The sequence below is a fragment of the Delphinapterus leucas genome, chromosome 16 (genome assembly GCF_059928025.1).
Source record: "Delphinapterus leucas isolate spDelLeu-1000000601 "Yukka" chromosome 16, BTC_Dleu_Yukka2, whole genome shotgun sequence".
NCBI lineage: Eukaryota > Metazoa > Chordata > Mammalia > Artiodactyla > Monodontidae > Delphinapterus > Delphinapterus leucas.
In genome coordinates, this window is record NC_143144.1 from 71,803,994 (window position 1) to 71,828,343 (window position 24,350).

General features: G+C 39.2%; 2 protein-coding genes across 2 annotated transcripts in view; one reads left to right on the plus strand and one right to left on the minus strand.

The window, feature by feature from the left end:
• Nucleotides 1–1,014: 1,014 nt before the first annotated feature.
• On the minus strand, nucleotides 1,015–6,262 carry LOC149747323 (uncharacterized). The gene is given in 8 exon segments (XM_089898207.1): nucleotides 1,015–1,729; nucleotides 1,732–1,777; nucleotides 4,269–4,271; nucleotides 5,522–5,644; nucleotides 5,647–5,710; nucleotides 5,712–5,750; nucleotides 5,752–5,998; nucleotides 6,001–6,262. Coding segments are annotated over 8 exon segments (960 nt in total). The 3' UTR covers nucleotides 1,015–1,553.
• Nucleotides 5,891–24,350, plus strand: part of FHIP2A (FHF complex subunit HOOK interacting protein 2A) — a 34,027-nt gene continuing 15,567 nt past the window's right edge. Inside the window, exons 1-5 of the mRNA XM_022568678.2 lie at nucleotides 5,891–6,284; nucleotides 13,576–13,654; nucleotides 17,994–18,163; nucleotides 19,867–19,971; nucleotides 20,412–20,534. Coding sequence (XP_022424386.1) covers nucleotides 6,240–6,284; nucleotides 13,576–13,654; nucleotides 17,994–18,163; nucleotides 19,867–19,971; nucleotides 20,412–20,534 — 522 coding nt within the window. The 5' untranslated portion in view covers nucleotides 5,891–6,239. The remainder of the gene's footprint in view (nucleotides 6,285–13,575; nucleotides 13,655–17,993; nucleotides 18,164–19,866; nucleotides 19,972–20,411; nucleotides 20,535–24,350) is intronic.

Genomic DNA, 24,350 nt, shown 5'->3' on the forward strand with positions numbered 1-24,350 from the left:
AGTTTTTTTTATAAGGTTCTGGGATCTATCAGCTTCTCTCTTGTTTCTGTGGCAGCTGTAGGGTTGAGTTCAGGAGATGAAGCCTATGTTACTTTTAACTTGAACCAGCCTCCTAATTTCAAAACTCACTTCTTCCTGAACTTCATAATGTATTTTCCTATCCCTTTAACTGCTTTTTTCAGTGAATTCCTCTTCCATCTCCCAATTGTTAAATTCAGTGACTCCTGAAGTTTACATACATTCTGTCTTTTTTTTGCTCACTATACCATCTCACTGAACTACCTCATTTATTCTAGCATCTCATCTCTAAGAGATGACTCTCAGATCTTTATTTCCAGCCCAGATCTCTCTCTTGACTTTCTAATCCAAATTTATCATCCCGTAATCAACATCCTCACACAGTTGTCATCATACAAGCAATCAAACCTAACATGTTAAAAGAAACCTATCTTTCCACATTGCCGTAGTCCCTATTTCAATTAATGGCATCTTCACCTAACTTCATCCAAGCTAGAAACTCTAGCAATATCTTTGACTACTTTTTCTTCCTCACTTTTTGTATTTAATCACTTGCACAATTTGGTTGATCTTACCTCATCTTTCAAGTCTACCATCTCCTTCCTATTTTCCAGTTATGAACCCTTACAATCTCTTGTCTGCACCAAATATGGTTTCTTGCCTTTAGTTTCTCCCTTTGCCAAACAAACTTTGGTCATATCAGTTATACTAGCATACAGTTTGTCAAGAGGTTTTTACAAGGTTTGTTATGAAATCCCCTGTCCTTCCTCCAAAACTCCCAACTTCCTGCTTCACAGAGGCAACCTCTTTCAATGCTTTGGGTGGGCTCTTTTGTTAAATACTTCCTTTCCTTAAATAATATGCTTATAGTGTTACTTCTTGATATTTTGGCTTTAAACAATACCTAATGTTTCCTGACTACAGATGATAAAGATTTAGCTTTCTTTCACACTCACACACACACACATCCCACCCCCACCCATCACACATCCATCCTTTCATCTTCCCTAAGTACAGCAGCAATACCATAATTTTAAATTAGATCAGTATTTACATTATTATGGTTATGTAAGCACTATTTACAGTTGAGCCATGTGTATACTATGATTACACATTTCTACACAATATTTTTCCTGGTGTTAACAATGATCTAGCTTTTTTTTCTTTCCTTTTCTTAGTTTTCTTTGTATTTATCACTAATTCAATATCACTCTCCTCCTATCTGATAAATCTGCTCAAACACATAGATAGGCCATCTTCTTGAGGAAATCTCTTCTTTTGTTTTTAAATTGAAGTATAGTTGATTTACAATATTTTATTAGTTTTTCATGTACAGCATAGTGATTCAGTATTTTCAGATTATACTCCAATAAAAGTTATTACAAGATAATGGCTGTAATTTCCTATGCCATACAATATACCTTTGTTGCTTATTTATCTTAGACATAGTAGTTTGTACTTCTTAATCCCACACTCCTACTTTGCCCCTTCCCCCTTCCCTCTCCCCTTTGGTAACCACTAAAGGGGTTTTTATATCAGCAAGTCTGTTTCTGTAGGGACTCTCTTCTGACTTGCTCCAATTTGGACTGGTTGTTTGCTATCCCATCTTGATGCATAGCTGTCTTCCTGGGATTCTGCTTTACTATCATCCTAGGAATTTCCTTTACCTCCTTCTTATGGTGGATTCTGTTAGCTGATTCCTTTATCTTTTTTCCTTTGGTTTACTCCCTGAGTTTTGATGGAGCACATCTTCTGACAGCTTCCTGAGAAAGACTGCAAGTTAGGAAAAAGTTTCAGCACCTTGCACATCTGAAATGACTCATTTTATCCTTACACTTGATTGATAGTTTATTAGTATAGAATTCTAGATTCAAATTATTTTTACCTCAGAATTTTGAAGGCATTGCCCCAAAGCCTTCTGACATCCCATTTTGTTGTTGAAAAGTGTGATGCCATTGTAATTTTTGTTTATTTGCATAAACATGTTTTCCTTTTTTCCCTCATTGGAAGTGAGCTCATTTCCCTCATTGTAAGAGCTTTCTTTGAACCCACTGTTCTGAAATTTCACAATAATGTCCTCTAGAGTGAGTCTATTTTCATTCATTGTTCTGGTGTTTAATGAACCCTCTCAATTTGGAAACTCATGTCTTTCAGATCTATAAAATTATATCGAATTATTAATTAATATATTCAATTATTTCCTCCCTCTATTCTCTCCAATTATTCAGATGTCGGATCCATTGGACTGGCCTTCTAATTTAAAAAAAATTTCCCTGCCATTTTCCATTCTTTTTTGCTCTAGTCTAAGCTTGCTAAATTTTTTTCAAGCTTATTTTCCACGCTTCTTATTTTTTCAAAAAATGCCTGTTATCATATTCTTGATTTCTAAGAGTTTCTTTTTTGTTTCCAAAATGCTGCTTTTTAAAAATACCATACCAGGGCTTCCCTGGTGGCGTAGTGGTTGAGAGTCTGCCTGCCGATGCAGGGGACACGGGTTCGTGCCCCGGTCCGGGAAGATCCCACATGCTGCGGAGCGGCTGGGCCCGTGAGCCATGGCCGCTGAGCCTGTGCGTCCGGAGCCTGTGCTCCGCAACGGGAGAGGCCACAACAGTGAAAGGCCCGCGTACCGCAAAAACAATAAAAATACCATACCATTCTTATTTTACAGATGCAACATCTTTTTCTATCTCTCTGAGGATATTAAAATAGTTGTTTTTTTAAGTTTTCTTCCCATCTTTCCCTATCTGTTCAATGTAAGCAACTCTGTTTCTTCCCAGTCTCTTTTTTGTCCTGTTTTTCCTTTGGGTTCTATCTTTAATGTTGTAAGCTTTCCTCAAGTTGTTGATGACCCCGGGGCTGTGTGATCCTATTTAAAAGAGGTGCATGAAGAAACTGAAGCTCTGAGCATGTGGACAGAGCTTGTCAACAGGGGGCTGCACTGAAGACTTGTCTGGGTTCCCTCTGCAGGACCTTTGGGTCCTTTCTCTTGGACTAAACGGATTCTCCAGAGAGGATCCTTCCTGTCTTCTACCTGGAAGGATCAGCCTGATGATTACATTTTGAGCCAAGTGCAGGATGAGAGTTGGGGACATGTGTCTTCAACATTCACAAGGTTTATTTTCACTTTATCCTCTTCTTCTCCTTCTCCTTCTTTTTTTCTTCTCTCAGTATGGAACCTCTCTCTTTCTGGGAAAAAGTCTCTAATGTTATTCCAGGGTGGGAAAGGGGAAGTCAGCCAATCTTGTGGAGTGGGGGGGATGCATCTATCCAGTTCTAAACAAACTTTCAATCCATCCTGCTATTTTCAGTCCCACTTTTACCTCTACTTCCAGAGGTACTTAATGCTACCAATTCCTGAGCCATTGAGAGGTTCTGTGAATGTATTGACGTATCACTTTTGTTCTTGGTTTCCTTAATTGTTACCTTGGGACTCAGCTTTCTTATGTCAGTCATATCAGTTACCTCCTTTACAGTTACTTTCCAATTCTCAAAATTTTATTGCTATCTCTTAATTTATTTGTACTTTTTCGGTGTGTACTTTGAAAAATCTCTTTACTGTAATTTTTAGTGACATTTGGAAAGGGAATGTTGCTGAATTCTATATAGACAGGGAATATATATAGAAAATCTCCAGAAGTCTGCCAAATCTTGAAAGTGGGTATCCTCTAACTCTATTTCTTCTTCAACTCCATCCCAACCGAGTTTCAGCTTTATAGATTTTTCTGTGTCCTTGCTGATTAAACTTTATTCAGAAAAGAACTTAACGAATTCATTCACCCTCAGGTGTAATGAATGATGAGTTTAATGTGTTATCTCTCCCCAAAGTATTTTAATTTAAGCAGGGACTAAATTTCTTATTCGCCTTAAGCCAAAGGAATGAAGAAATAAAGTTCTAATTGAGGAATTTCAGGCACCTGTATCTAAGTGTTTTGGAGACCCAGGAAAGCCTTTGTTATGCTTTCTTAAGTCATAAGCTACTTTGTTGAGGTAGGTTCAACTCTGCCCATGCATAAGGCTGGTGATAATGTTAGTGTCATTCTAGGATGAGAATAAGTAAGAGTATCCGCTCTATTATAATTCTAGTCCAACTAGCATGTCTTGGAACCTATATATCGAATAGATGAATCGTCATCCTAAATATTGATATTAATCTAGAGCAAAACATATATCTTATTGTGCTTATATTAAGTATACAAAAGACGGGCATTGTCAAATACAAACAACTCTAAGTAAGCCTGCTTTAAACAAACCTCCTCATACAATTAGTGGTTGTAAGGTATTATGAAAATACAAAACACCATATAAATGTATGTCAATTAGGTCAGGAAAATAATTAGTTAATAATATGACAAACCATCTTAAACTGCTGAATAATAATAATGATAATAAACAGTATGTACTCTTGGTTGAAGCAGACACAATTACCTACACTTTGATAAGGAGCACATTTCGATCTTTAGCAAATGACAGAATTTGCCTCCAGCATTCTGGGGGCTACTATACAGGGAACTAAGGTCAAATTTACCTGCTATCCACGGACAGAGGTAGCAAAAACAGGAGAGAAAAGAACACAAGACTAGTTAAAGTCTCCTCCTTAAATCTTGATTTCTGGCCCTATTATTTTGTTAAATACTACTATTACTAATAACAACAATAATAATAACAATTGTCCATGCATCGCTTACTATGGACTGGGCATGTTAAAGTATTTTACGTATATTAAGGAATTTACATACAACTTCATGAGGTAGGTGCTACTCCCATTTTACAGATGAGGAAACTAAAAGCACAAAGAGGTTAAACAACTTGCCACAGTGAGTGGCAGAACTGGGATTTAAATCTAGGCTACCCAGCTCCAGAGACTGGCCCTAAATACCACTCTGCACTGGTGCTACTTTTTCTGCCTTTTTCCTCTGTTCAACTAATTCAGTTACAAATACATATTTTCATCACCAGTTATGCAACACTTACTTCACCCTCATCTTATCAAGAATTTAGTGGTTCTTTTGATAAAATGCCAATACAAGCAAAAACAAAGTTCTCCAGGATATGAACATTTTCATAATTTGTATCAACCCAGCCTAAACTTTACCAGCCCGAATCTTGTTTCTTCAAGGCTTGACCAATATACTGTTGCACCGTATTTTAAGAAGCCTCCATCCGAGCGCTTACATTGTAGCTCCACTTATCTGTCCTGTGCATTTCCTAGAAACCCTTCTGATTCTTTTCCCTCACTGATGTTTCCCAGTATCAACTGATAAGCTGAATAGAAAATGCTATACTGAATGCATCTTCTAACTATCAAACATGTTACAAATTAATAACTGAAACATCTTACCATTTGTCCATCTGGGGCTTCCTGTTTTAATGTTGAATAAATAAATAACTAAATAAAATAATAACAATGACAACAACAATAAAAATAATAATAAAGATTTACAGTTAGCAAAGTCATTTCATCTGCATTAGTGGATTTGTTCTAATTCTTAGCATTTAAACCCACGGTTCCTGTTTGCCTTGGGAATACTGTGCTTTTTCTTACCGGTCTTGCAAATCTGCCCTTAAAAGAAGAACCTCTGAATTTTATATACATACATGTCTACGGTTTCATACAAAATCGGCATGTTAACTTCCATCGGTGAAACAAAGTGAATGAGAACGGCTGAATTTTTAAGACGTAAGAATGACCGTATCGCCGTAAGAGGGAGGCGGCTGCGCCCAGGCCCGACTCCCGTCCCAGGCAGGCCGCGGCCTCTCTGTGCCTCTCCCGCCCCCGCGGCGTGTGCCCCCGCGGCGTGTGCCCCCGCGGCGCGTGCCCCCGCGGCGCAGGGCCGGCCTGGCCAGGCTGGGCGCCCCACCCCCGGGCCGCGGCGGCGCCCCCTGCAGGCCGCGGCGGGCAGAGTGGGCGGAAGGAACCCGAGCCGAGCTGCCACCGTGTCCGAGCGGGAGCCGCCGCCGCCGCTGGAGTGTCGCGGGCCCGGAGTCCGCCTGGAACGCCCTTCTCACCGCCCGCCACGTCGCAGCGCCCGTCGGAGCCGCCTCGCCGCCCGCGCACACCCGAAGCGGCCGGGCCGGGCCCGCCTCGGCCCTCTGCTCGTCCTCCCCGCCCCGCACCGGCCTTCACTCTGGAGCGGCCCCGGCAGCCGCAGCAGGGGCGGCGGCGGCGGATCGAGGAGCTCTCCAGGTCGTCCCGGGAGAGGCTGCTGCAGTCCCGGGACAGGATGTTCTCCAAGTTCACCTCCATCCTGCAGCACGCCGTGGAGGCGGTAAGGCCTCGGGCTGCGGGCGCACGACAGGCCGGGGATGGCGGCCGGCCTACGCTCCCCCGCCGGCCCCGGGAGAGCCCGGCGGCCTCGGCCCGGCCCTCGGCGTCCCCGGCCCCGCGGAGGGGCGAGGCCCGGGGCGGGCGCCGCGGGGTCGTGCGGGCGCCGGGGCCTCGGGCCTGGCTCCGAGCGGACCCCCTGCTCTCCTTCCTGCTCCGGGCCGGCGTGGAGCCCTTTCCTTCGCCCAGGAGGGTGGGCGGGGGTCCCCGGCAGGACCGGCCCCCCGGCCAGGGTCGGGGGTCGCCCGATTCCTCCGGTGGGGACAGGGGAGTCGGGGAGAACCTGACAGGGCCACAGGGCTCTTCCCCGGACTCCCTGGCCGTTAACCTCAAGTGGTCAGCGTTGACCAAGACAAAAGAAACGGCCTAACACTGCTTGGGTTTGTTTTGTTTTGGGGGGTGGGGAGGCAGGAAGGGGTGCTCTTGCCGGGGGCGCGGCTCTGGCGAGGAAGCAGCCCACCCGACCCGGTTTCGTAGTCTGGCCAGCTCTTGCTTCACAGGCCTTGCGGCCGAACTCAGCTGGACCTTACTGATTGATGTGAAATAGGCGTTTGGAGGGTCTCATCGAGGGCGCTTTAGACAGCTTCCAAGCCCTCGCACAGCACCGGGACCATCTGTTTCCTTTCTCCTCTTCCTTTCCTGGACGCTCGTCGTTTTTCCTGCAATTGTACCCTCCTTTGAGGATTTTAGACACAAGCATAGGGAGACATTACTCATATATCCTAACACTAATAAAAGAGAAGTAACTAACAGGAAAATGTCTTCCTGCTGTTTCAGTGAAAGGGGTCGAGTTGCTTTACTCTGGTTGTTTTGCTTTACGCTGGCAGAATTGCCCAAATTGAAAAATGCACCCTGTGAAGTTCATAACAAGTGCAGTTTTGCTAGACGTGTTACTTTGCTAGTTTTAAAAATGTCATTCTCTTTCTATGTTCAGTTTGAGTGATACAGCACATTCAAATCTACACAACTTTAAGGAAAAAACAAAACAAAACCCAATTACAATAGCACAGTTTTTATGGCCAGATAAAAATAAAATGGATTTTTAAAACTCAGTAATGGAAACAAAACTTCGGTACAATTTTTAAGTGCTGTGTGGGAAATGTTTAAGAGTCATTTTAGCTCTCCTACAAGTTCTTGAGAAAATGAGTGTATCAAATCAAGCAAGACAGGGTTTTTCATAAATGAAGAGCAGTATTACTCATGAGGGAGATGACCGTTTTAGACTTTAAGGCAACTTTTAATTTTCCTTTCTTGGCTTCTACACAATCAATCTACAGCACCTTATTGTAAGAATTTAACTGAAATTTATAAAAAACAGCGATATTTACATTTTATATTATTCCTTAACTTAAAGTACCAAGAATCATTTAATTTTTAACACTCACTACAGCTAAATACTGAGATAATTGGAAATAAAAGTTTATTACATTATTTATATTCTTTACTAATTCAGGCTGATATTTACAGAAATAAGTAGTTAGAGAAAGAAAGATGGCTTTCATGCTCTCCCAGTAAAGACTCATTTTTGTCCAGAGGCCTGTGTTCTCTGTCTGCGTTATCTTTTTATAAAAGATATGTGTTAGCATCTACCAGATTATCCATGTAAATTGTCTGACTCTGGCTCTGTAATATCCAGGTTCTCTACTTTGCTGAGGTTAGTGAGCAAAAGTTAAGAATGGATTATATTCACCTGGTCTTAGGAGTTAATGCACTGCATTTAGAAAAGTAATGTTTTTATTTGCTTAGCATTAATGTTTTCAGCTGTGATACTTCCCAGTTTACCTTGATAAGAGGTTAAATCTTACGAAAAAATTTTGGCATACTTTTTTTTTTCCCCTTTTAACATTCTCTTGGGAATGAACTCATATGTAATGCTGAATAAGCCACCTTTGTGGTATTTGAAGAATATTTTTTTTTCCTAGCCCAAGATTGGTTTACATTTATTCAGTTCTCTTTCTTTATTTGCTTGACATTTTTTCCTGTGTACTAATCTTACCATTCCTCAGTTTATTTCATTGGCTTTTCTCTGTACTCCTTTTAGTTGGTATGCCCAGTTAGCATTTTCTGATACAGTATTGCAATTATCATAATTATCAGGATTCTGCAGAGATGGGAGATAATCCTATATGCAGATGCTGACGTGACCTTTTTTCAGTTGTGTCATTATGTGAATCTCTAAAATTTTCTCAACCGTCTTCGTATTATTACTTCCTAGGTTTCTTTCTTTCTTTTTTTAAAATTAATTAATTTATTTTCGGTTGCCTCGGGTCTTCGATGCTGCGTGCGGGCTTTCTCTAGTTGCAGCGAGCAGGAGCTACTCTTTGTTGTGGTGCGCGGGCTTCTCATTGCCGTGGCTTCTCTTGTTGTGGAGCACGGGCTCTAGGCACGGGGGCTTCAGTAGTTGTGGCGCGTGGGCTCTAGAGCGCGCAGGCTCAGTAATTGTGGCGCACGGGCTTAGTTGCTCCGCAGCGTGTGGGATCATCCTGGACCAGGGATCAAACCCATGTCCCCTGCATTGGCAGGCGGATTCTTACCCACTGTGTCACCAGGGAAGTCCCTCCCTAGGTTTCTTGATTCAATTGGATCAGCCTTCAAATGGTTTTTTAGCGTCAACCAGGTACATATTCATTTAAATGGGGTTTAAGTGTAGAGTTTTCCTTATTGTTTAATTAATGGTTTCTTCACATTTCCTGTTAACTACTTAACAAGGATGAAATACAACTAAGATGTTTTCAAAGATCAGTATTTGAAGATGTGTTATTAAGCTGATAGACTGCATTTTGAATTTAGGAGAGAAATTCACACCTTGATCAAAAACAAAAACTGTAATGTAACTCTTGCCTCCTGTTTCAGAAATGACAGTTTTCCCTCAGCATACAAATGATTGGCCAGTAAGAGTTATGAAATGAATCTGTTCTTTTAGCCAGTTGCCACATGTCACACATCTGAAATCAGGCCTCCCATGTAGTTCTGAGGTGGATTCTTTTAGTACAGCTTCTCCAAAGGATAAATAAAACACCTTCCGTACAATTCAACATTTATTGAGGGCCTTTGTCCATGTGAGGTTATCTGCCAGGGACTAATATCTTTTAAATTCCAGTCAGTTCCATCCTTGAGGGCAGATTTATTCCAAGAGGATAAAGGGCAGTGTCAGGAAAGAAAGTTTCATCTACCTTAACTAATTAATTCAATGGAAGTCATCTTTCAGAATTTGAATGCAACATTTTCTTTTTAAATTATAGTTTGAGTTAATGATGATTGTTGGGACCAGCAATTCCTTAAAAATCTATTCTGCACTAGGAATTAAAACATCAGATGAGGGCTTCCCTGGTGGCGCAGTGGTTGAGAGTCCGCCTGCCGATGCAGGGGACACGGGTTCATGCCCCGGTCCTGGAAGATCCCACATGCCGCAGAGCGGCTGGGCCCGTGAGCCATGGCCGCTGAGCCTGCGCGTCCGGAGCCTGTGCTCCGCAACGGGAGAGGCCGCAACAGTGAGAGGCCCGCTACCGCAAAAAAACAAAACAAAACAAAAAAAACATCAGATGGAACACATGTAGTGTTTTCTTAAGTGTATTCTTTTCCAACAAGTGACCTTTAACTTTAGTCCTTTAGTCATTCAGTAAATATTTTATGAGCCCACCAAGAAAGCATGGCGCAGTGTGAGTTCACAGTGAGAATACATTGGGAGACAAAACAAAACACTGGTTAAAGTACAAGCAGTGCACAAGAGTGTGGCCTGGCCCCTAGAGCCAGTCAGAGCAGGGCTCCAGGCTTGCCTGTGTCCCTTGCTTTTTCACTAGACAAGTTACTTAGTCTTTGTACATTTCAATTCCTCACTGTAAAATGGAAATAATTGTATCTATCTGATAGAATTGTTGTGAAAATTAGAAAGAGATTGTATATATGAAGTGCTTAATGCAGTGCCTGGCACATAGTAAGTGCTTAATAAGTGTGAATCATTATTATTATTATTATCTGGATGATTGTTCAGCCAGTGAGTTCTATAGGAGGAGGGGAGTAAACACTTAGGGTTGGAGTAGTTGCAAAAGGCTCCCTGGAGGAAGTGAGACTTGAGCTGGTCTTTGGAGAGGCAGAGAAGATAGGATGGGCGTCCGGAAAGTTGCAGCAGAGAAGAAGCATTTTAAAAGATCTGGGCATGGAATGTTCATGATACACGTGAGACTGCAGATGTGGCTTTGAGAACACTCGTTCTCATCTGAGTTATCAATGTAGGTAGGTCCTTCTGTGTGGTAGGCATTTTGGAGAAAGAGAGTCCAGGTTTCTAATTACAAGTAGTGTTTCCTTGGGCAGGTCAGTTAATGACTCAGGGTCTTAGAGTTTATTGTGAGAATTTAAGAGCACATGGTAAGTGTAAACTTTGTAGCACTGTGCCTGGCACATAACTACTCATTAAATGGTAGCAACTGCTGCTAATTCACTCAGTAAACGGTACTGAATGCTTACTATTTGCCGTCATTGACTTGGAAACTGGGGATTCAGTGATGAGCAAGATGATATAATCTTTGTAAACTCACTGAGTTTACAATCTAGTGGAGAAGATGGGTAACTCGACAATTACAAACATGGGATAAGGGCTGGGAGAGAGTGAGCAGTCAGTCAGGGAGCGGGTGCCACAAAGTGTTTGGAAAGGACCGTAACCTCGGCAGGAAGTCTGGCAAGACTTCACAGAGAAAGTAATATCCAAGTTAGATATTCAGGTCAGTTTTTGGTCGAGATAGTGATCGATCGCATGAATTTTCAAAAATTTAATCTCTGTATTGTAAGAAGTTAACTCAAATTAGAATCCCCTCATGCTGATTCACACATCTTTTTTTTTTTTTTAACCCAGAGCATAAATGTTTTTATGTAATGATAAAGCCTATATTTTGCATGTTATAATTTGAAATGAAAGAGGCAAGTTTACTAGGAAGTTTTACTTAAATAAGAAAATTTATTCATGTTTGAACAAGATTGTCACTAAATTATTAGCAACTTAGAACTGTTTCACTGTCTCCGTAAGTAGGTTTCTTATTTAAAGCAAATTTCTGCAAGAGATTCACAAGTAAGCAACAACATCCTGCTTTGAATTTGACTGTAACAGCAAAGGCCCCGACACAAATCATTTAAGACCTCTGATTTAGTAACTTTCCTTGTAAATAGAGTTAAATCCCGTGGGTGAAATAATGTGGAACAAGGATGCTTTAATTCCATATATGCCCTGGAAATTCCCTTGGAAAAATTTAACAAGTCATAATATTTACACATAAGAAAGTAGGTATATTTTTTGAAACACCAAATTTCATTTGGGTTTGTCCCAATTGTTAATACATAATTAACTAATAATAATTGTTAACACTACATAAAGTTGGTGTGTAAAAAACCAGGCCCAAAAAACGAGAAATTTTATGTGTTTTGAGGAAGATTCTAAAAATAAGTAGCTGATTAAAACAGACTTTTTAATCTAAAAATTTCAGGAAGATTATTTTCCCAAGTTAATTCTTTCTTTCCTATTTTTCTTTTTAATTGTTTTCTCAATCTCCTACAAGTTATTTCTTTCCCCATGTTCTTGAAGTATATAATCCCAAAGGTTTTAACTCCTTCGTTAAAGATCTTAAAGTCTTTTAAAATTTTTCATAGCATTCTATTTGGAAATGAGATGAATATTTATATTTTCTTAATTCAGTACTCTTCAGAGTGGTACGAATACGCACATATGAAAAAGCTAGCATTAAGATGTTGATGGTTGCTGAAAATTTTTCAGGTCCATTTTTTTCCTAAGTACAGTTCATCTTCTGGATTGAAACACTTAAGACGTCATGACCAATGTTTATAATTTGCTCAAGAGTTTGGAAATTGTTGTGACAGGGTTTCGAACTTTGAGGTCCCTGCAGGAGACTCCAAGAAATCAAAATGGAACAAGTAGAAGTATAGGAGTGACATGACCTTTTAGGTCATCTGTTTAGATGAATATATGAAAATGGACGATTATGCTGCCATAATTTAGGTTCCCAAAATAGAAACCTATTTGTTCTTTTTTTTTTTAAAATAAATTTACTTATTTTACTTATTTTATTTTTGGCTGTGTTGGGTCTTCTTTGCTGCACGTGGGCTTTCTCTAATTGTGGCAAGCAGGGGCTAATCTTCGTTGCATTGCGCAGGCTTCTCCTTGTGGTGGCTTCTCTTGTTGCGGAGCATAGGCTCTAGACGCATGGGCTTCAGTAGTTGTGGCTCTCAGGCTCTAGAGTGCAGGCTGAGTAGTTGTGGCACACGGGCTTAATTGCTCTGCGGCATGTGGGATCTTCCCGGACCAGGGCTCGAACCCGTGTCCCCTGCATTGGCAGGCAGATTCTTAACCACTGTGCCACCAGGGAAACCCGAAACCTATTTGTTCTTAAGAAAACTGGGTCAACTCTGTACTTTCTGACCAGAATTTATTGATGATACTAGGACTGAGAGAGAGTTCTCTCTCTCTTTCTCTCACTCTTTTTAAGGACAAGAAAATGTTTTAGAAGGTACATCAAATCTTTTTCTATCCATTTAACACCCATTTGAAATACTTGTAAATTTGCTATGAGATGGCTGAAGGGATATAATTTTGGTCTTAAAACTTCTGAAATAAATTTCAAAATTAAAATGTAAAACATTTTTGACTTTGTGGGATTTAAATTGGTAGTGTCTTGTTCATGTAGTTATTTTGCTAAAAATATGCACTGCCTAATCTAGGCTTAAAAAGAAAAGATTCACTTCTGTATGTCATTGAAAATCCAGAACAGTTTTAATCTGATTACAGGGTTGACTTTGGTGACTAATTACATAGCAACCTTTTTACTGTCTTGCATTTCAAAGTCCTAGGTACAAAGATCCCTGGTTATCGATAATTCCATTTTACTGATACTTTAGTAATAGAATATTGTGTTGTCATGTAACGCTGTTACTTTTGAAGCCATATGTATAGTAACTAGTGTCAGGGGAGGGGAAAAAATACCCAATACTATAATATAATAATAATGCTGATAAATGTGTTTGTCCTCTTTCTTAATTAATCATTTTTACTTTCTTGGATTTGACTCATTTTGTTTCTCTTTGATATTGACATAAAGAATCAAATTAAAGCTCACCCCTTATTCTTATGCTGCTTTTGCATCATTAGTAGACAAATACAGAGTTATACTTAATGGGAAACTTTTAATGCCATTTTCTTAATTGCTGTGGTCTTTTTGTTTGTGTTTGTGTAGCTTGCACCTTCTCTTCCTTTACAAGAAGATTTTGTTTATCACTGGAAGGCAATTACCCATTACTACATAGAGACTTCGGGTAAGAAACAATGCTAATATTAATTAAAAAGAAAATTTGTGAAATGCTAAAATACATTTCAAACTAGTTTTCAAAATTATTTTATATTAAACTTACAAACAGTTTATTTTACTGTTAATTACTCTCATAGATTCATTCAAAAGTATATCTGTTGAACACCTACTACGTGTAAGCATTGTTCTAGGCACTGGGAAATATAACAATCAAACAGACAAAAATCTGTCCTAGCAGAGCTTATGTATTGATTGGGAGGAAGCGAACAATAAATAGACAAGTATACATAGTGTGCCAGATGATAAGTGCTAAGGAGAAGATGAAGCAGGCTAAAAGGGATAGAGGTGTGTGTTGGAGAGTGGGGGTCAGGGGCAGATGGCTCTTTAAGATTAGAGAAAGCCTTGTTGCCCCAGGTGACTGCTGAGCTGAAGTCTGAAGGAGGAGGAAGCAAGCATGGGGACACCTGGGGGAGAAGTTCCAGGAGAGCGCCCAGCGCACAAACCCTGAAGCTGGAGTGTGCAGCTCTTGGCTTGTACTAGGAACCACAAGGAAGTGTGGCCAGAGCGAGTGGACAAGGAGGGAAATGGGAGGAGGTGACAAAAGACAGGTGAGGGTGCAGATTCACACAAGGCCTTGTAAGCCATTGTAAGGGCTTTGGCTTTTACTCTAAGACGGGAAGCCGTCAGAGGGTTTTGAGCGGAGGTGTAACATAATCTGTTTTAAAGGAATCACTTTGGCTTCTGTGAGAAAATTAGATGGGAAGTATGCAGAGGTGAAGCTGGCAGAACAGTTAGGGGACTATTGCAACGGTCTGAGAGATGGCGGTGGCTCAGACTAGGGTGGAAGCGACTGTCCTCTGGGTATACTTTGAAGAAAGCTTTGTTGGTGCATTGAATATTGGGTATGAGAGTAAGAGTCATGGATAACTCCGAATGTTGGGGCTTAGGCAGTTGGAAAACTAGGAGGGCCACTCACTGAGAATGGGGAGACTGCTGGAGGAGCAGGTTTGTGAGGCACTGTGGACGTGTTTAGTCTGAGACGCCCATTATATATGCGATTGGATATGTCAAGTAGACAGTCGGAAATAGGAATCTGGAATTTAGGGTAGAGGCCTAACCTAGACGTAGGGAATTGAGACTCATCAGCATGTAGTAGGACTTAAAGCCTTGAGACTGGGTGAGGTTACCCAGGGTTAGCCGAGGATAGACGGAAGAGGGAAAGTGTTCAGGAACGAAGGCCCTGCAACTCAACGTTTAGAGATTGGGAAAATGAGAATGATAGCAAAGGAGATTTTGCTTTTGCCAGTTCGGTAGCAGACAGCCAAGAGAGAATGGTGTCCTAGAAGCTGGAGGAGGAGAGAAGGATCCAAGTGTCAAATGATGTCACGCTGATGAAGGCTGGGAACCGGTCATTGGATTCAGCCATGAGGAGCTCATTAGTGGTCTTGATAAGAGCTCTTTTAATAGCAAGGAAGAGAGAGGAGACCTGATTGGAGGAAGTTTCAGAGAAAATGGACAGAGAGCATATAGAGACAGTGTGTGAAGACTGCTGTCTTGAGGAGTGTTAGTGGAAAGGGGGGCCGAGAAATGGAGCAGCAGCCACGGGGGAGATGTGGCATTGAGGGGGTTTTAAAGTTTTTGTAAAGATGGAACATACTAGAACGATGTAGTAGAGAAGGACAGGTGGGTACGAGAGTCATATGAGATCATCTCTGAGCCATATCCTTAAGTTGGCAAGTGGGGTATGGGATCCTAGTGCATTAGTGGAGGCTTAGCCTTCATAGACTTGTGGACAGTTCATCCATAAAATTAAGGCAGAAAGAAGAACATATGGGTGTAAATTCAGGAAAGGGGTAGACATGGTATAGGGAGTCTTTGGAAGTTATTTTCTGGTTGCCTCAATTTTTCTTAGTGACTAGACTGAAGAGTGAATATGGGGAAATGTGAATAAATTAGGTCAAAGGTTGGCAAAATTTTTCTGTGAAGTGTCAGATAGTAAATATTTTAGGCTTTGTAGTCCATGCAGTCTCTGTCGCAACTATTCAATTCTGCTGTTATCGTGCAAAAGCAGCCATCAACAATAAATAAAAGAATGGCATTCTTTTGTTCCAGTACAACTTTATTAAAACAGATGGCAAGCCTGGGTTTGTCCCATGAGCTGAAGTTTGGCAACCTCTGAAGTAAGGAAATAGAGTAGCCTTGCTACATAGCACTGTGGGCTCCTTTGAGGAATGTATAGGTAAATGCTAGTGGATGTGCAGATTGGACACATGTTTTTTAACTGAAAGGAAACATGAAAAAAAAAATAGTTGATCTGATAAACTGATGGGGTCATAGATAATTCTTCTTTAAAAGAAAGGACTTCTTCATATTTGTATAGTAAGTGAAAATCAGACTATCTATATCTATATATACACCTTTAAGTGTAAAATATAATTTCTACCTTAATTTGGATGTTTAGACAGCAGATCTACAGAAAAGCTTTTTGAGAGGAGCTGCCTCTTCAAATGACTATTCTTAGCCCTTGTGAAGTTTTCACCCCTCCATGGTCTTAAGGAAATGCTTTACAGGAAAGCCTGTGAGTTCTTGCTTTAAATGATTGTTTTGCAGTCTCGTAGCGAAAACAAGTGTGTACATTACAATAAAGTATGGGACAAAAAGGTGCATCAGGCACAGAGAGAGAAGGAAGAAGGGAGAAATAGGAGGCAGTGTCTGACCTGGGCTTTAAAGGATGAGCAGTAGGTTTTGAGGTAGATAAGGAGGGCAAAGGCATTTCAGGTAGAAGGAATAGCTTATGCAAAGGCACAGGGATCTAAACATGGTTTGGGATGAGAGTGGACAGCAGAAACTATATCTTCTTGAGAGCTAGGATTTTAATCCTGTCAAGTCGAATTTACAGTTTATTTATTTCTCAAAAAAACAGTCTTTTTGATTATTTTTCTCCATAAATAAGTGTAATCAGACCATGCTTAAATATTCATTCTTTCCTGGAATGTTTATATAAAGTCTGCAGTAGAACAGGTGAAAAAACATTTTTAAAAAGCAGATTTCAAATAAAATTCCACACTATTTTTTATTAGCCCTAGGCTACTCATTTTAGAAGAATATGAAGTAAGACATCATAAGTTAACATTTCTTGAATTCTTACTATGTTCTAAGGCACTGCGCTTGACACAGAGTATTTCGTTGAAATCATACGACAGCACTTGCTGGTGTTGATTAACTCCATTTTATAGATGTTGGTGCTGAGGCTTAAACAGTTTGCCCAGGTCATCCAGCTAAAAGTGACAGAGCCAAGATTTGAATTCAAGTTGTCCAACTCCAGGTCTCATGCTCTTAACAACCGTCCCGTACTATATCAAATTTGGTACATATATGTCCTCCTGGGGAACAAGAGTGACTCTTCTCTTTCCATTGTTTTCTCCATAAGGCTTTAGTATTATCGTTTAGTCTGTGTGTGTGTATATATAATACATACATGTGCATATGCACAGACAAAGCTTTAAATCATCAGATACATAGTATACCAGGATTGTGTAGTATAAACTGTAGCAGTACTAAGTAAAGGAGAATAGAGACGTAAATAGAGACGTAAAAAAGAACGTGTCATTCCCTAATATCTTTTGTATTTAGACATTCTATAAAACTTCACATTTTATTGAGAGTAATTTAACCCTTATGTAATAAAGATAAGTTAATAAAACCATGTGTTTTTGATATATAAAAAGTATCCGTGAATTTTTATTTTGAAAAATCAATATTTTATAAGAATTCTCCTGAGAAGCAGCTTTTACTTTGGGAGTAGGTATCTGCTAATGAGAGGAGATGTCAGAAATTTTTAATAGAGGGATTTTCTTTGGGGTCCTCATGTTTTCAAATCTGGAGATGAATTGGGGACAGTAAGTGCATTGTTACAAAGCAGTGTAGCGGTGATCAAAAACAGAACCTGTCCTCTCCTCATATCCTACGTTATTCAGCTTAACATTCACGGCCAACCTGTTTCTATATAAAGAGACCTAAAGTTTAGATCTTCTGAACTGGCTAATTGAAAAAAATTTTTTTTAATTATAAGTGGGTACAAAATTCTGATGTTACTTATATTTTTTCTGATCGTGTTCCCATTCCCCATATAAATGGCTCCTTTTCTGAATTACTTTGCGTGAATATTAGCTTATAGACTATCTTTCAGAATATAGATTGTTTTTGAATAAGATATAAGCCTCACTTAAGTGTGTGTAGTTCAGATTTTTCTGTTTGAATAGGAACAGGGAAATATAAAGAGTATTTTAGGTGCAAATGTGCAGATAAAAATGTTTGAAAATTTGATGAATGTTTTTATTGTTTAGATGATAAAGCCCCAGTGACAGATACAAATATTCCATCTCATCTGGAACAGATGTTGGTTATCTTGATACAAGAAGAAAGTGAACGGGAATTTGGAGAGACGGGGCCATGTATGGAATATTTACTTCATCACAAGATCTTGGAAACATTATATACCTTAGGGAAAGCTGATGTAAGTTCCTAATCCACGTGACGTTCTTGGGCATGTAATATATGTGTTCATGTCTTAGAGATAAAGAAGCTGCCAAGCACTAAATTTAATTGTAGGGTTGTGTATTAAGTATGGCAGGATTCAAGTGAGTATGTGGAAAAAAAAGAAAATTGTATGGCCTCTGTGAACATGACTTTGCATAGATATAGCGAAGCTCCCAAATGCTCTAGACAACAACTGGTACTTAGGCTGCTTAGAATTACAGTGTAAACGTTTGTGAAAATAAACTCAAGTGCAGACGCTCAGAATCAAAGGAAATGAGTAGGAACCCAGTGCAAATTGGGTTACAAAAATAGGAAGTATTTTTCATAATCCTGAAAGAAAATGTCACTGATTATTCTGACATTAACTCTACTGATGAGTGGAGCCAGTTTCAAGTAAGTCTCTTTGGTGAATCTTCCTCCTCTTTAAAAACTAGGAGGTGATCATCAAGGGGCCTCCCCCAGCTCTAAAAATCTGTGGTTCTGTTCTGTGAATTTCTGTAATACATGATGTGAAAATCAAACTAGAAAAACCCCAAACTAATAGACATGTTTAAACACCAGATAGAATTATGAAGTAGTATTGAAGACAGTTTCCTTTTAACTAAATCTGTAATACTCCATTTCATTTCTAGGTTAAATTCATTCTATTTATATTTTCTAGGCAACATGTTTGCTCCCTAACATCCTCCGATTCATTCCCCTCCTGCCTTCTTTTTCCTGTTCTGTGGAGAGAGGGGTTATGCAACATTATACTGAACAAATATTAATTGACTTTTGAGCAAATATTAGTAATTATGCTACTAGGAAATTTAGTTTGATATTGGTGATTATAAGTATTGTGTTTCACCTGAATAATTGAAGGTCTTTGCTATCTTAAGATATTATTGTGCTTAAGATTATAGCTTATGCTATTTCCAGATAACGTGTCTATGATGATGTTTTGGAAATACTTCTTTTGTGACTATATTTTAAATCTGAGGCAGAATAAGCAGGTTAACTATAGAACGTATAACCTTGTTAACTCATACTCTCTTAATCTACAACATGAGTAATCGTCAGGTTTACCTACTTTTCAGCAAATATTTAAAACAATTGGCATGTTATCAAAACTTATTTATTAAATATTCATTGCCTATAATAATCATAATGTAAATAATTTTGCAACTAATTTAGAAAAGCGTTGTTAGAATAAATCACAGCAGTTTATACATAGGATTCCTTTATTTACATCGTATGTGTTAGAAGGCTTTATTACTCCTACACGTGTACGATGGAAGGTTATTGATTACCTGTCATTAGTGTAAGCGGTAAGATCCTGCCTTTGCTTTGGCTGGGGAGTTTCCTGTTAACCTAGCATTTAGACTATAAACAGGTTGGCATTGCCTGAACCAAACTCCAGTCTCCATGGCACATTATCACCAGGCTATTTGTAATTACATCGGCCTGTGGTCTCATATGCTATATTATAGTCCCAGATGTGATTTTATTTATACAATATCAGTCAGTAATAATATGATGGAGAATTTTATTCTGATAAAGTCATTAACTGGCTAATTGCATTGATTTTTGAAGGTGGACTATATTCACGTACATTGCCTCTCCTATTTTTTAAGCTTTTGAGTAAGTATGTTTGCGTTGTCTGTTTATTTCTTGTTTGCTTTTCTTTTCTCCTACCCCTAGTGTCCTCCGGGGATGAAACAGCAGGTTTTGGTGTTCTATACCAAACTTCTGGGGAAAATCCGGCAGCCACTACTTCCACATATTAACGTGCATAGGCCAGTGCAGGTATTTTGCTCCCTTTACACAAAACTTTTTAGTTTGCGTCTTTTCGTATAGAAATAATTTTATACGGTTTTTCTAAAATAACATGCAAATTAGCAAATACTTGAGCTTTCTTTATGCATGACGATGTATTAAATGCGCTTCATGTCTTTATATTTCTCTTTTAAAATTTTATACATTAATTTTACCATTTACTTATTTCCATGACATCTCAAGGAGAGTTTATTATATAACTCCTTAAGTTTTTAGAGTAGCATATTTGAAAGACCTACTACTAGCAAATGTATTTTGATAGAGGTGATTGTAAATAGTGTTCTTTCTGAAAACTGCAAGGTATTTGCATTATTTGAAAATTTTAAATATCCTGAAGGTAAATGAATGGCTGTTTACATGTTTATAAAAAGTAACCTAAGTTTAAACATTTGTTTTAAATTTTTTGACAGAAATTAATAAGACTGTGTGGTGAAGTCCTTGCAACGCCAACAGAAAATGAAGAAATTCAGTTTCTCTGCATTGTGTGTGCAAAGCTGAAACAAGATCCCTACCTGGTTAATTTTTTTCTGGAGGTATGGTATCCTTCTTGTCAACCTTCAAAGTATGTGTGTATTAAAATTATTATGAGAATTGAATTCTGTGAATAATATTAGGAGGAATTACTTCTTTGGGAATCAGATAGCTTGTTTTACTTCCCAGAATTTTCATTTAAGAGCACTGTCTTATTTTAACCTGAAATCTCCTGAGAAAAACGATTCTCAAAGAATGTGATTGAGCCAGATGTATGGGGCGGTATAGGGGCTGGACAAATACAAAGCCAAGGCTTAGTACAGCTTGAAGGGCAAATCAGGGAGAGAGAAGTCACGGGAATTTCTAAGCTATCATATTTTCAGCCAGGCTTGCTCAAGTGCAGAGTGTGGGTAACTTGACCTGGGGTAAGGATGGTGTGTGCAGATTTGGACATGATGCGAAGCGTCATGAGTTACCTCCCCACCCTCGTGTAGCAGTTGGAATTGCTCTACTATCTTGTACTATCTTTTCATAGCTGTAGTCACCGAATCATAGTTTATGTAAATCAATTGACATTTAGATTTTATTTCCAGTTTTAAATTAGAAAATAACTTTTATGTATTTCCTGCTTTCATTTAATTTTTTTCAGCAGTGAAGTCATTTAGGAATATATTAGAAAAAATGTGTTTTTTTAGTTAAAAAAAGTTTTTTCTTCTTTTTTTTGTTTTTTCAGATTGAGGTATAAGTTAGGGTACAATTCAGTCTTTCTGATCCACCATTCTATGGGTTTGACAAACACAGTCGTGTAACCACCAACACAATCAAGATATGCAGTAGCTCCATCATCTTACCATATGTCCTTTCCTGGTCATCCTGTTTCCACCTCTGCCCCAAGCAGTCATTGATCTGTTTTCTGTCCCAAGTTTTCTCTATTCCAGAAAGTCACAAAAATACAATCAGCCTTTTGAGTCTGGCTGTTTTTACTTCATATAACGCATTTGAGCGTCATCCATGAGTTTGGTCCTTTACATTGCTGAGTAGTATTCCACTGTATGGATGTACCACAGTTGTTTATCCATTCACCAGTTGAAGGACTTATGGGTTGTTTCCAGTTTGGGGCAATTATGGATGAGGCCACTGTAAACATTCACAGATTTTTGTATGGATTTAGATTTTCATTTCACTTGAGTAAATACCTCAGAGTAGGATTTCCGTATCATGTAGTAAGTGTATATTTGCAAAACTCGTCCCAAGTGGGTTTTTCATTTTGCATCCCATGGACACTGTATGAGAGTTCTGTTGTTCCGTGTTCTTGTCAGAGTGGGTGTTGTCAAGTTTTTTTGTTTTGTTTTTAAAACTTTTAGCCGTTTAATAGATGGGCTCATTTTTAGTTCACTTTATTTAATAAGTAATTCAGGATCTTATTCTGCACTCTTATTGGAGGTAGGTAAGCAATGAAGCTGCAAAATTGCATAAATTTAAATTTCTAGGTTAGTGTTAAGGACTATGAATGCCTGATTTTCATGGTATGCATCATATTTTGAAAGTTTGCTTCAACATGGCTGGAATAGCCTTATGATATAAATGTATCAAATATCTTGATTTGGCTAAGTGTGAGATTTTTCTTCTCAAAGTTTTTTACTAAAGTTTTCTTAGATACCTAAGTTACTTTGTTTTTTTTAAAAATTTTCATTTATTATATTTTGGCTGCATTGGGTCCTCATCACTGCGTGCGGTCTTTCTCTAGTTGTGGCAAGCGGGGGCTACTCTTCGTTGTGGTACGCGGGCTTCTCATCGCAGTGGCTTCTCTTGTTGCGGAGCACAGGCTCTAGGCATGTGGGTGTCGGTAGTTATGGCACACGGGCTCTAGAGTGCAGCCTTAACGGTTGCGGTGCACAGGCTTAGTTGCTTCTGCGGCATGTAGGATCCTCCCGGACCAGGGCTCCAACCCGTGTCCCGCGCATTGGCAGGCGGATTCTTAACCACTGAGCCACCAAGGAAGTCCTGATACCTAAGTTACTTTAGGTGCAGTAGATTTTTTTCCAAGCTTAAGCTTTAAGGAGTTTTTCTCAGAATCTCCGAAACTTGTTTCAGAAGTACACAGCCATAGATCAGAAGCAGAGAAAATTTGCAAGCATATGTATGCCTGCCTGTTTTCAGAGGAACATTTACATTTAGACCTCAATACCAAGAACACCTTTTTGATAGTGTCATGACTGCTGTAATGCAGCATGTTTATAGCACATACTTCTCCAAAGCATGAGGTGGTAGGTATCTCCATTTTCTGAACTGATCGGACTACTTATACGCTTTTAATGTCAGTTATTACAGTCTCCCTAGCATTAGAGTTATTTATATGCATTTTATTTTTTCTTCCTGGTCAGTAAGCTCCTTGAGGACAGGGACTCTATCTCATTAATCTTTAGGTCCCCACAGCTTCTCTGGTGTCTAGCACAATGCATAGTAACTTTAATTAACTCTTATCGAATGAATGAATCTTTAGAGAAATGCAGCTTTATTACTGGTAAGTAACAGTAATAGAAGTACTTTGCAGTTCTTGAGCATGTATCCCCTGAAATCTAATCTCTCTGTTCATTTATATCAGCTAATAGATACATTTGCTGTGAATTAAGTGCAGATAGCAGATAAGTTAGAAACATTTTTGCCCTAAAGGAGTTTGTAGTCTGGTGATGAGGGTAAGACTAATGTTCAGATACTGTAATCTAAGGTAGAGTAAGGTGAGTATCATAAGAAAGATACCCCCTAATGCCCCCTAAATGTTCATAGGATGAAGAGATTACATCGGCCCTGGTCATTAGGAAAGGCGGCATGGAAGAGGTTGTCTTTGAAATGAGCCTTGACAGTTGTTTAGATAGGAAGGGGTGAGCATAAGTAAAGGAGTGAAGATATGAAAGTTTGTGGTGTGTTCACATAGTTTAATTAGGCCATGTGGTAAGAAAAGGGCCTAGACAGATAGGTTGGAATTGTCAGAGGCTTTGAATGGCAGGATGAAGAGTTTGTACTTGCTTGCAGAGCTTTTTCAAAATGCAGATTCCTTGGAGGTTCCACCTCCAGATATTCTCATTCTGCAGGTCTAGGTGAGACCCAAGAATCTGCATTTTTATCAAGCCCCACAGAAGACCACAAGGCTGACAGTCCTGAGTCACACTTTGAGAAACACTAGGGAGTGAGTGCTGTTCTAGGGTTATTCTTCCTCTTGCCATTCTTATCCCAGATGCCACTCCCAACAATAGTATTAACATTTTAGGCGGAATAAAATATTTTACATTCATAAAGACTATGATATGCAATTGACTTTATAGGAAATACGGAAGTTGTTTGGGATATTCATGGAGTTCCTCAGCATTGTTTTCTTTTAATATATGTGCTCTGAGCTCAATTTCTCAAGAAGATTGATCTAAACTCTACTTTTAATAGTAATAAAAGTGATTTATAATAACTGTCATATAATTTTGGAAGTAGAACTTTGAGTTCATTCAGCATTTAATGCACTTCTGTGATGGGTGCAACACTCTGATAGGCCCTGCAGAGAAGCGGGTTTATGATGAATTCTAACTTGTGTGAGTGATTTGACTTTTGCTCTTATGTTTAAATGCAAAGCAAGATACTTTTACCTGGAAACTAAAGATTTGCTTCAGTTTAGATTCTTTTTGTGTTTGGGTGTATGTGGTGGGGGGAAGGGTCACAATATTTCAAGCAAATCTTAGTTTTATCCTCAAAAACACGAGTAAGAATGCCCTCAGAGTGCTGATTTATATTTACAGAGCAGAAGTATAAGGAAAAAACAGAAAAATCATCTTAGAAAACTGGTTTAAGAAGAGTCAACATTGGGGCAATGTATTTTTAGTAGCCCAGTG